This window comes from Brassica napus, chromosome C8 (assembly GCF_020379485.1).
Source record: "Brassica napus cultivar Da-Ae chromosome C8, Da-Ae, whole genome shotgun sequence".
Classification (NCBI taxonomy): domain Eukaryota; kingdom Viridiplantae; phylum Streptophyta; class Magnoliopsida; order Brassicales; family Brassicaceae; genus Brassica; species Brassica napus.
In genome coordinates this window covers 37,057,547-37,068,884 of record NC_063451.1, presented here as the reverse complement: position 1 = coordinate 37,068,884, position 11,338 = coordinate 37,057,547, and the positions used below count along the sequence as shown (strand labels likewise).

Below are 11,338 nucleotides of genomic sequence, written 5' to 3'. Positions count from 1 at the left end.
GAAAGGCAGTGGTGAGCTTCAGTTAAAACAAGCCTTTGATAGTTTACAGGATTTCAAGCAAGCGATGGTAGATTATGTGTTAAAATATGGTTGGAATGTGAAGTATGTCCGTTGGGATAAAGACAAATCTGAACTCAAATGGGCTAGTGAAGCAGAAGAAGGAGAAGAAGCTTGTATGTGGAGGATATACTGCTCCTATGAAGCACCATTGCAAAAATGGATGGTTAAAGTGTATGTGAAGGATCATAGTTGCAGTAAAAGTGGGTACTCGAGGCTGATTACACAAGAAGTCATTGCCAAGTTGTTCAAAGATGATCTTAGAGACGACCCCAAGATTATGCCAAAGGAGATATTGGGTTTATATTCAGAAGCGTTGGGAATTGACGGTGACCATAGATCAGTGTAGAAATGCAAAGACAAGGGCTTTAGAAATGATCAAAGAGGAGAATGATCAGCATTTCTCAAGGCTTAGAGATTACCGGCTAGAGTTATTAGAGTAAGTGTTTCATGTTTTGTATTTATAAATGTCAGGTTTTGTCTTTATTTGAACTTAATATTTATTTGTTTTTTAACTAGGTCCAATGAGGATTCAACGGTAGAGCTCGAGACATTCAACGGAGATGATGGTTCAGATGTTTTCTATAGATTTTACGTTTGCTTTGCTGCATTGAAGAAGACTTGGTGTGCTCACTGTCGACCGATCTTTGGTCTTGATGCATGCTTCCTCAAGTGCACAACAAAGGGTCAGTTGTTAGTGGCTGTTGGCAGAGATGCAAATAACAAAATGTTTCCTATAGCGTGGGCTGTTGTTGACGTCGAGAGTGAAGACAATTGGGTTTGGTTTATTGAGAAATTGCAGACGGACCTGAATCTCCATGATGGTGAAGGCTTCACTATCATATCAGATAGACAAATGGTAATAATATTAAAGTTTTTCTTTATTTTTAGAGCTTATTTATGTTAGTATGAGGATAAAAATGAAGTTTTTATTTATTTTCAGGGGTATTAATGCAGTATCAAATATCTTGCCAATGGTTGAGCACATGATGTGTGCAAGACATATTTACGCAAACTTAAAGAAGAAACATCCGCATAGAGCTGACATGAAAGGCAAATTCCGGAAGGTCGCCAAGAGCTACAACATGGCGCAGTACAACAAGAGGGTGGATGAGGTGAAGGCATATGACATGAGTGTATATGATTCGATGATGATGAAGAATCCCAAAAATTGCAGCCTTGCCTTCTTTACTCCATCCTCGACTTGTGATGATGTAAGCAACAACATATCTGAGTCTTTTAATCATGCGGTTGACCCTGCTAGATCAATGCCACTCGTGGAAATGTTGGAAACAATACGCAGAAGAGCTATGTTGCGCATTGAGGCAAGGAAGATGAGAGCAATGAATCACAGAGGGAAGTTCAGTCTAAAAGCAATGGAAAAGGTCAGCGAGGAGAAACGTAAAATACGTCATTGCACTATATATCCTTGCGGATATGAGGTATTTGAAGTGAAAGAGAAAAACAGTTCATACAAAACGAAAATGGTTGATCGTACTTGCACTTGTCGAAAGTGGGAAGGATCAAATCAACCAACACAAAGTCAAGTGGTCGACTAACATACTTTATTGTTTCAGAATTAGGATGTATTTCAAATTGACTTATTATTTTGGATCGTTTTAAGGTTTTTTATGTGCTATCTTTTGGATTTTAATGTTTTTCTGGTATGATCTATTTTGTTTTGCGGCGATTATGTGTTGTGGTTTGTCTATGAATGGAAAATCTGAAGATAAACCATTCCCAAGCTCTCTTGTTGTAGAAACAGAGAAACCTGTGAGAGAGAAAGCTTTCGTGGAAGTTGAATATTTTTTTTTTTGAAGAAAGGGTTTTCATTAATAAGGTAACCAAACTATACAAAAGAAAAACAGAAACAGAGAAGCTAAAGAACAGAGGCAAAAACATTGTTTTCCTCTTTATTTAACCAGATTTAAATGAGAGATTAAAGCTGTTGACGGCTAACATAACACCGTTTACGGTTTGTGGCAATTAGGTTAAAATCAAAAGTTCGTGTACGTAATTCAAAAAATAAAGTTGTTTGTGTGGGTTTCGGCTTGGCATCAAAGTTTGTGTGTTAAAAAATCGGGAGTTGTTAGTTTATAGAGGAATTGACCATTTTCCCTGTCGAGTACAATCAAAAACTTTAGAAATCCATCAAATCAAAACGTGTAGTTGAAAAACTAATGGCCGTTTTTCCATGGTAACACCTGGAGCGTGAATGAGATGGGCCGGAGGCCCCATCCTAGAAAAATATCTCATTGCGATTTTTCTTTTCTCTACTGAATCATAATACGGCGCAGGGGTGGACGGGCAAGTACCTGCATTGTTTAAATATACTTGATACTTGGCTTAGAACGAGTAATGAATTTCTGGATTTGTACTTGTCGAAAACAGATACTTGTTATTTCAAATACTTTTCCAAAAATATGTTACTTAAGTTATTTGTCTCGTTCGAGTACTTACTACTTACAAGTACTTATAAATTATTTAGATATATTCTCAACTTTCTAAAAATTACTTGGTAGATAATATTCTATCAGAGAAAGTTATGAAAGTTTGTTTTGTTTACTCGACTTGGTAAAAACACCAGAGTTAATTCAAATAAAATATTTGCATCTAATATAAAAAAGAAAAATGAACAAAATACATATATTTCAATATGAAAGTATTGTTTACTTCTTACAACGAAGAAATATCTGTTTAGACTTCATTTTTTAGTCGTAAAACAAGTAACGAATAATTTTAAGGCGAATCATTAACTTTTTTGGTGATATTTTTACTTGCAAGTAACAAAACTCAACGACTTGATACTTGACTTGACAACGACCAGTATTTAAAAAAGTGAAGCGAGTACGGGTCAAGTAACATGTATAAGGCAAGTATCGAGTATTTGTGCCAAGTCCGAACGTCGGTTAGTTTTCCTTGTTTTGGTGTGTTGTAAGAAATGGGGTCATGTGAGAAAGGCTTTCCTCTAAAATTCAGCTCTACACTTTTCTTTTACCTGTTTAACTTGTTCTCCATCCAACAATTTAGTGTATGCATGTCTACACGATGCTACTATGAGACGTGCACGAACGTTAAGACTTAAGAGGATGTCAACAAGCCACTTTCCATTCTTAAATTATATGTTCAAGAAGAATTTTGTATATCATGGATGCATCATTTTGTTCATTGAGCTAGCATGTTTATTTTATACTTTTTACAACTCATTTATTTTGTACTTAGCTTGCTTTTTGAGAGATTGGACGCACTTAATTAAGAATTATCATTGGTTTCGTATGATTGATGATAAGTAACCCGCTTGTATGCTAGGTTCGTATCTCATTCGATACACATGTGCTTGACCATCTTTAAATAGCTTACGTCGTATGAAAATTCCAAGTTATATAAAGCCGATCAGTTTTAATTTCGGATTAAGAAGACTTCGAATTACATAAAATAATGTTAGTTTACCCGTCTTGTTCGCGGTTATAAAAAGCCAATTCCATGAGATCATGTCTTAATGGATACTATGCTCAGCATAAACATCTTGGTTGATATTCAAAAGGTTCGAGGGAGTTCATACGGTGGACCTAGAACAATGAATTAAATCATGCATCCATCTTGTAAAAAGCTCTTCGTGGACTTGTCATTAAAAAATTGGAAAGCGGGCTAGTTGACGTTCTCCAAACGTTCATGCACGTCTCATACTAGCAACGTTTAGACATGCTTCCACGATTTAGTTGGATGGAGTCCAAATTAAACAATTTGCAGAGCTGGATTTAGAGAAACACTTTGCTATATAAACTCATTACCCCATTCCTTACAACACAAACCAAAACAAGAAATACTAACCAACCTAAACGTTGGTAAGAAAAAAAAAATCAGAATGAGACCTTCCTCCAGGATGGGGCCTTCAGCCCATATCACTTATGCCCTAGGCGTTATCATCATGGCAACAATGGTTGCTGCGTATGAACCATACAGCTTGCCACCACTCCCGTCATATTCACCATCTCCAAAGGTAGAATACAACACTCCCCCCCTACCATATATCCACAGTTCTTCACCACCACCACCACTATACTATTCTCCATCACCAAAGGTTGACTACAAATCACCTCCTCCACCATATGTCTACAGTTCCCCACCACCTCCTTACTATTCCCCATCACCTAAAGTTGACTACAAATCTTCTCCACCACCATATGTCTACAGTTCTCCACCACCACCACCATATTACTCACCATCTCCTAAAGTCGAGTACAAGTCTCCCCCACCACCTCCGTACTACTCTCCATCACCAAAGGTAGATTACAAATCTCCTCCACCACCATATGTCTACAGTTCTCCACCACCACCATCATATTATTCACCATCTCCTAAGGTTGAGTACAAGTCTCCTCCACCACCGTATGTCTACAGCTCTCCACCACCACCTCCGTACTACTCTCCATCACCAAAGGTAGACTACAAATCTCCTCCACCACCGTATGTCTACAGTTCTCCACCACCACCACCATACTATTCACCATCTCCTAAGGTAGAATACAAGTCTCCTCCACCACCATATGTTTACAGCTCCCCACCACCACCACCATACTACTCACCATCTCCTAAAGTTGAGTACAAGTCTCCTCCACCACCATATGTATACAGTTCTCCACCACCACCATACTATTCACCATCTCCTAAGGTTGAATACAAGTCTCCTCCACCACCATATGTTTACAGCTCCCCACCACCACCATATTATTCCCCATCTCCTAAGGTTGTGTACAAGTCTCCTCCTCCACCTTATGTCTACAACTCACCACCACCACCATACTATTCTCCATCTCCCAAGGTAGATTACAAGTCTCCTCCACCACCATATGTTTACAGCTCCCCACCACCACCACCATACTACTCACCATCTCCTAAAGTTGAGTACAAGTCTCCTCCTCCACCGTATGTATACAGTTCTCCTCCACCACCATATTATTCTCCATCTCCTAAGGTTGTATACAAATCTCCTCCACCACCGTATGTCTACAGTTCTCCACCACCACCATATTATTCACCTTCTCCTAAGGTACACTACAAGTCTCCTCCACCACCGTATGTTTACAGTTCTCCACCACCACCATACTACTCTCCTTCTCCAAAGGTACATTACAAATCCCCTCCACCACCATATGTCTACAGCTCTCCACCACCACCATACTATTCACCATCCCCTAAAGTTCATTACAAATCTCCACCACACCCGCATGTATGTGTCTGCCCACCACCTCCTCCATGTTATGCTCCTTCACCAAAAGTAACATACAAATCTCCTCCACCACCATATGTTTACAGTTCTCCACCACCACCATACTACTCACCTTCGCCTAAGGTGTATTACAAGTCTCCTCCACCACCATATGTTTACAGCTCACCACCACCACCACCATACTACTCACCATCTCCTAAGGTTGAATACAAGTCTCCTCCACCACCATATGTTTACAGCTCACCACCACCACCATACTACTCACCTTCCCCTAAGGTGTACTACAAGTCTCCTCCACCACCATATGTCTACAACTCTCCACCCCCACCACCATACTACTCTCCATCCCCTAAAGTAGACTACAAGTCTCCTCCACCTCCATATGTCTACAGTTCTCCACCACCACCTTATTATTCTCCTTCTCCAAAAGTTGAGTACAAATCTCCACCACCACCAGCTACATATTACTGAAAACCAGTAAATGCGACTCTTAAATGAGCTATTGAATGTTATGTGATTTCATATTTCATTCCTTGTTATAACATGTATGCTATCAATTTTAATTTTCTTGGGAATGTCTTAATAAATTGGTTATAATTCCTTCATATGGTTTTGTGTGTTTTCTGTTATTAACTTTCTGCAAAGATTGCTTGTGGTCTATTTGTAGTCATTTGCAAATTGCGATTATGAATTGCTTATTCTTGACATGGTAGTTTTGAACAACTACGTAATCCTGGTTACATAAGTTTTGTATATGGATTGCAAAGATTTTTTGAAATTCTATTGTAGTCTTGTTCGGAAACATGATTATGCATGCAACAAAGTCTAGCGCCAGAAAACTAACAATAAATCTTCAGTTTGACTGAAAATATATTGACGTCGATAAAGTCATAAAACTACATGGCTTCATTGCGTCAAGCTCCCGAAAATGTAAACGTAGTGAATAGTGATACGGTAGATCTTTTAATCATCCACCATTTGTGTTGAGATACAATGACAAACGTAAATGTAAGACGTAAGCTTGTGGGAAGAGGCTGTTCTATACAGTAAATTAGACAATGATGAATGTATGGAGATAAACTACATATATCTTGAAGGCTTGAAGCTGTGAAATGGAAAGGAGAGAAGAGCCAGCAAGGTCCTTTTGGGCTAATGATGCTTACGAGCTGTGTATATGTTCTTTTACAGATATGCATGGTGAGGTATCAGAGCTTTGGAAAGACACATCGCATAATATGTAAGACAAGGCAGGTTCTTGAAGTTCCATTTCATAATTATCCCCAGACTCCTGAATCCTCCCTTGCATGATACTTCACAGGCCCTCATGATACCTCCATTGCATATGTGGGAAACAGAAAAATAAGCTTTGGAATTTTGACAAACTGATCGATTGACGTGGCAAGGGTGATTTTTTTGGCGACAAAAAGTGCGACTAGGGTTTTGTGGTTTCAAGCTCACGTAATTGACGGCCGGGCCGATGACGGCACCGGAATTAACTGATTTCCCGCCGCTGGTGGGCATGGTGAAGGAGAGTAATGTAGTGAAGGAAGGGAAGAAGGGATCTTGGGTAGCGGTGGCTCAATCGACCTCCACTTTGTCTGCACATGTGCTGACGTATGGATCGGAGGAAGGAAAAGAGTTTGTCGAAGTCCCGGATGGTGTGATCCAGGACACAGTCCCTCTATGGGATGATCTTGTCGAAGGAAAATTCATGGACACTGCTCCACATGTTGCGAAAATTCATGCAATTGTGAATAAAATTTGGCCTCTGGGAAACCAGGCTATACGGATTGAGGTATTTGAAGTGGATAAGACAACAGTTAAATTCAGGATCAGAGATGCTAATACGCGAGCACGTATTCTGCGACGAGGAATGTGGAATATTGCCAATATTCCGATGATAGTATCAAAGTGGTCACCGGAAGAGGAAGAGGAGGAGGAAGAGGAGATCAAAATGATACCTATGTGGGTAACACTAAAGAATGTTCCAAGAAGGATGTTTTCTTGGAAAGGTCTGGGTTTTATCGCCAGTGCTGTGGGGAAACCTAAGAGATTGCATCCAGATACAATACTTTGTAAGAGCTTTGAAGAGGCAAAGATTTTTGTTGAAGCAGATATGACAAAAGAACTACCAACATCTCACCATTTTAAATCAAAACTGGGTGTAGCTGCTGATGTCCAGTTTGAGTATCCTTGGTTGCCACCGAAGTGTTCGTTATGCTCTAGATGGGGTCATACGGGTCAAACGTGTGGAGGGAAAGGAAAGAATATTCGTATACTTAAAAGGAAGGACGTGGAGAAGGAAGTAGAGAAGAATCTCCATGAGGCGGTTGACGTAGATGCTGAATCGTCATCAAAGCAACAAGAGGCTCTTAACCCTGATTTGCTGATGAATGTAACAGCTGATTTAGCTGTGATACCAGAAGTAGATGAGGGGAGAAGCACTGGAAGTGAAGTGAGAAAGGAAATAGAGGAAAGTGGGGAGGCTCAGAACAACCCTCTAAACGATGGCATGAGTCGTGAAGGGGAGGAAAGTGAGGAAGTGGAGAAAGAATGGTCTGACGTCTCACCAACGAAACAGGCGAGATCCATCTCAAAAACAAATGATGATTCCCAAAGCATTAGTTCTCCCTCTCGATTTGCCATCTTGGGAGAGGAACAGGACGAGAGTGATACTGTTGCACACGAGGAAGCAGAGGAGAGTGAGGAAGGGGAGATCCTGGAAGAACAATCGCTTGACGTATCGGTGGTAGGAATATCAGATAATGCTAAGTGCAATGAACAACAGCAACAAGGGATGGTAGATGGAGTTAACACTCGCAGAATATCTACTAGAAACACCAAAGTCCAAGCCAAGAATGGTGCAGATACTAAGGCTCAGAGTACTAGCAATCTAGCAAGTGCTGTGGGGAAAAAGCGTACTGCTAAAAAAAATTAATTATGTCGGGTTTCTTCTGGAACATCCGTGGGTTTAATAAAAAAAAGAAGCATCAGGTTGTACAGAAGTGGGTCAGAGATAATGATTTCATGTTTGGAGGGTTGTTGGAAACAAGAGTAAAGGAGGGAAGAAGTGAGAAAATTATTTCGACAGTTTTTAAGGGTTGGAGTATGATCTCAAATTATGAGTTTAACACACTTGGGAGGATCTGGTTGGTGTGGAGACCAGAAGTTAGAGTAACCCCATTTTTCAAGAGTGGACAATTACTCACAGTTTCAATATGGATGGATGGAGAGGAGGAATTTTTCTACTCAATTATCTACGCCTTGAATACTACGGAAGAGAGAAAGGAGTTGTGGAAGGACTTAAAACTCCACCAGGACTCACCGATCATTCGCAACAAGCCTTGGTTGATTGCAGGTGATTTTAATGAGACACTTGACATAGAGGATCACTCGTCACATGGGGTTTCACCTGTGGTGACGCAAGGAATGCATGAGTTTGGCGAAGTGGTGCAATACTGCTCGTTGATGGACTTAGGTTCGCATGGTCCGCACTATACATGGTGCAATAAACGATCAGAGGGTATAATCTCGAAGAAGATTGATCGAGCTATGTTTAATGATCACTGGCTAGCGGCTTATCCTCAGTCGTATGCTGTTTTCGAGAGTGGGGGGTGTTCAGATCATCTTCGCTGCCGTATCCAACTTCACTCTGAGATTTCAAAGCCAAAAAGACCTTTCAAATTTGTAAACGCCATCACAGAGTTGGAAGAATTCTTGCCGAGTGTAGGTCAGTATTGGGAAACTACTGAACCAATTTTTTTGTCTACATCATCTCTGTTTAGATTTTCAAAGAAGCTAAAGAGTTTAAAGCCAATTATCAAGGAGCTAGGAAAGAAAAGGATGGGAAATCTTTCAGTTAAAGCTAAGGTTTCTTTTGAAGAGCTCTGTATTAAACAAGAAGAAACCATGACAAACCCATCGCAACAGAACATGGAAGCTGAAAATGAAGCATATAAGAGGTGGGATTTTGTCTCAGGGCTTGAGGAAAAGGTATTAAAGCAAAAATCTAAGATGCACTGGCTGGACGTGGGAGATAAGAATAACAAAGTTTTTCATCGAGGAGCAACAGCAAGGGAAGTAGTAAACTCAATCAAAGAGATAGAGTGTACGGATGGGGAGATAGTCAGAGCGCCTGAGCAAATCAAAGCCGAAGCAGAGAGACATTTTCGAGAATTTCTCCAGTATAAGCCTTCAAATTTCATGGGTATTGATGTGGCTGAGTTACAATCTCTCTTATCTTATCGGTGCTCTGAACCTGATAGGGAAAGTCTGATAAAAGAGGTCACTGCCGAGGAGATTACAAAAGTTTTGTTTGCTATGCCAAGTGAGAAGTCTCCTGGTCCAGACGGTTATACGGCTGAGTTCTATAAGGCAGCGTGGTCGATTATTGGTTCAGAGTTTGTTACTGCGATTCGAGCATTCTTTGAAAAGGGTTTCTTGCCGAAGGGGGTAAATACAACAATTCTGGCGCTAATACCTAAGGTAACAGGTGCAAAGAAAATGAAAGATTATCGTCCTATCTCTTGCTGTAATGTTCTATATAAAGTGATCTCAAAGATCATTGCGAACCGATTAAAGAAGCTTCTCCCAGATTTCATCAGTCTGAATCAGTCCGCATTTGTTAAAGATCGGTTACTGATAGAGAATCTCCTGCTGGCAACTGAACTGGTTAAGGATTACCATAAGACTACAGTCTCTCGTCGCTGTGCAATAAAGGTTGATATTTCGAAGGCATTTGACTCGGTGCAATGGCCTTTTCTCTTCAATACTTTGACAGCTCTGGGGCTTCCGGAGAAGTTCATTCACTGGATCTCTCTATGTGTAAAAACAGCTTCCTTTTCTGTTCAAGTCAATGGAGAGCTAGCTGGTTTCTTCAAGAGTGAAAGAGGGCTTCGGCAGGGATGTGCCCTTTCGCCATATTTATTTGTGATCAGCATGCATGTTCTATCAAAGATGTTGGATAAGTCAGCTGAGGAGCATAGGATAGGATACCATCCTAAATGTAAGAATTTGAGGCTCACACACTTGAGTTTTGCGGATGATATACTTGTCTTCTCGGATGGAAATTCTCGATCCATTGAAAGTATTATGGAGGTTTTTAAGCAGTTTGAAGGTTTTTCGGGCTTAATGATGAGTGTAGAAAAGTCTACCATTTACTGTGCTGGAATTCAAGAAAGTATAAGACAAGAACTGCAAGATCAATTCAGTATGGAGGTTGGTGTGCTTCCTGTTCGCTATTTAGGGCTCCCCCTCCTAACTAAGCGAATGGGAAAGACGGACTATCAACCACTCATTGAGAAAATAAAGAAACGCATCAGTCTGTGGACAAACCGGTTCTTATCTATGGCGGGACGGTTGCAACTTATTAAGTCAGTGCTGCTGAGCATAGTCAACTTTTGGATGTCTGCTTTCTGTCTACCGGGAGAGTGTCTGAAAGAGATTGACAGATTGTGTTGTGCTTTTCTCTGGTCTGGCCCAACTTTAAATGTGAAGCGAGCGAAGGTGGCTTGGGACACAGTCACGAAGTTGAGATCTGAAGGAGGGCTCGGTCTGCGGCCATTAAAAGAGACCAACGTCACATGTTGTATGAAGCTCATATGGAGAATCACATCCTCACAGTCCCTCTGGGCTCAATGGGTGAAGGTTTATTTGCTTAAAGGCGAAACTTTCTGGTCAGCTAAGAGTAATACAACGTTGGGTTCATGGATGTGGCGGAAACTCTTAAAATATAGAGACAAAGCAAAAGGTTTTCATCGAATGGAGGTGAGAAATGGTCAAGATTCCTCGTTTTGGTATGATGCTTGGTCAGATATGGGTCGTCTTCTGGATCTTACGGGAGTCCGGGGATGTGTAGACATGGGGATTTCATTGAGGGCAAGTGTGGCAACTGCTGTCTCTAGACGGCCTCGTCGGCATCGCTCAGACCTTTACACTATGATTGAGGAGGCTCTCCATAAGCAGCGTAACAAGATGACAATGGGAAAAGATGTACCAGTCTGGAAGTCTAATACAGACATTTTTAAACCAAAGTTCAGTACGCAAAATACA

The 11,338-nt window shown here is 40.7% G+C and overlaps 3 protein-coding genes across 3 annotated transcripts; all 3 read left to right on the top strand.

Annotated features, from left to right (window-relative positions):
* Positions 1-431: 431 nt before the first annotated feature.
* LOC125591999 lies at positions 432-1,616 on the top strand. Its single transcript, XM_048766964.1, has 3 exons — positions 432-496; positions 577-840; positions 1,001-1,616. The coding sequence occupies exons 1-3, from the start codon at positions 432-434 to the stop codon at positions 1,614-1,616; spliced, it is 945 nt and encodes a 314-aa protein (XP_048622921.1).
* Positions 1,617-3,855: 2,239 nt separating this feature from the next.
* Positions 3,856-5,892, top strand: LOC125591127 (extensin-2-like). Its single transcript, XM_048764636.1, has one exon. The coding sequence runs from the start codon at positions 3,923-3,925 to the stop codon at positions 5,756-5,758; it is 1,836 nt and encodes a 611-aa protein (XP_048620593.1). The 5' UTR covers positions 3,856-3,922; the 3' UTR covers positions 5,759-5,892.
* A 791-nt stretch (positions 5,893-6,683) lies between these two features.
* Positions 6,684-8,225, top strand: LOC111198630. Its single transcript, XM_022687419.2, has one exon. It carries the CDS (start codon positions 6,765-6,767, stop codon positions 8,223-8,225), a length of 1,461 nt encoding a protein of 486 aa, XP_022543140.2. The 5' UTR covers positions 6,684-6,764.
* Positions 8,226-11,338: the final 3,113 nt, after the last annotated feature.

What these genes read in the sequence shown, in the direction of transcription:
- LOC125591127 (XM_048764636.1), top strand. Translation starts at nt 3,923, where the DNA reads ATGAGACCTTCCTCCAGGATGGGGCCTTCAGCCCATATCACTTATGCC.
- LOC111198630 (XM_022687419.2), top strand. Translation starts at nt 6,765, where the DNA reads ATGACGGCACCGGAATTAACTGATTTCCCGCCGCTGGTGGGCATGGTG.
- LOC125591999 (XM_048766964.1), top strand. Translation starts at nt 432, where the DNA reads ATGATCAAAGAGGAGAATGATCAGCATTTCTCAAGGCTTAGAGATTAC. An exon ending in TACCGGCTAGAGTTATTAGA is followed by an intron (nt 497 to 576) that starts GTAAGTGTTTCA and finishes TTTTTTAACTAG; the next exon opens with GTCCAATGAGGATTCAACGG. An exon ending in AGTGAAGACAATTGGGTTTG is followed by an intron (nt 841 to 1,000) that starts GTTTATTGAGAA and finishes ATTTATTTTCAG; the next exon opens with GGGTATTAATGCAGTATCAA.